This window comes from Penaeus monodon, chromosome 20 (genome assembly GCF_015228065.2).
Source record: "Penaeus monodon isolate SGIC_2016 chromosome 20, NSTDA_Pmon_1, whole genome shotgun sequence".
In the NCBI taxonomy this organism is placed as follows: Eukaryota; Metazoa; Arthropoda; class Malacostraca; order Decapoda; family Penaeidae; genus Penaeus; species Penaeus monodon.
The window spans coordinates 25,018,748-25,019,584 of NC_051405.1; the positions used below are offsets into that span (position 1 = coordinate 25,018,748).

The 837-nt window shown below is 32.7% G+C and overlaps 1 protein-coding gene across 1 annotated transcript in view; it reads left to right on the forward strand.

The window, feature by feature from the left end:
- The window catches only part of LOC119585736 (cytosolic Fe-S cluster assembly factor narfl-like), an 8,691-nt gene that overhangs the window by 2,006 nt on the left and 5,848 nt on the right, over positions 1 to 837 (forward strand). Inside the window, exons 2-3 of the mRNA XM_037934430.1 lie at positions 23 to 112; positions 548 to 660. Coding sequence (XP_037790358.1) covers positions 23 to 112; positions 548 to 660 — 203 coding nt within the window. The remainder of the gene's footprint in view (positions 1 to 22; positions 113 to 547; positions 661 to 837) is intronic.

An 837-nucleotide genomic window follows, 5' to 3' on the forward strand; every position in this document is an offset into this window, starting at 1 on the left:
TGTAAATTTATTTTCTCACCAGGAATGTGTTAAGCCGGTGAAGGTGGAGCCGAAAGCAGGGCGAGGAGTCATCAGAATTGAAAATGATAAAGCAGACGACCTATTAACAGAGGTGAGGACATATAGTGCTAAGCATGTTACCTTTTCCTCTCCTTTTTCTATGTCTATAAAAGTAATTTATTGGTGGTACAATGCACTTCATTTGAAATTTAATACTGCTACATTTAGTTTTTCTTTAGCATGTATGCCAAAATGAACACCATACTTGGCAAGGCCATAAGTGTAAAAAGAAAGATAGTGATAGGTAATGACACAAGATAAAATAATTCACTCATAAACTGGATAAAATTGCTATTGGAGTTTGGGATTCATGATAGATTTTAAAACCTTCTGATATGTTGATAAGATTGTAGAAAAAATCTGTATATACAAGAAATTTCTTTTGTGTGTTGTGTTTTTGTCTACTACCTATAAACTTCATTAATCTATAATAACACAGTATAAACATTAGGCAAAAGTAGACACATAAATTGAATTTTACTTGCAGCCAAAGTATGAAAAGGCCAAGATTACTCTGAATGACTGCCTAGCCTGCAGTGGATGCATCACATCGGCAGAAGTGGTTCTGGTTAGCCAGCAAAGTCATGAAGAGTTTTACAGGTAGGCGGTCAACATATACCTGTTTTATAATTTATTTGGAAAAAGAGCTTTTCATAAATTGTGAAAAGAAAAGAAAAATCTGTAATAAATGGATATTTCAGGCTTATGTGAAAAGTGACATTACTGTTTCAGTGAGATTTCATTTTTTAAAAATAAATTTGTGTTAATCTTACTTCT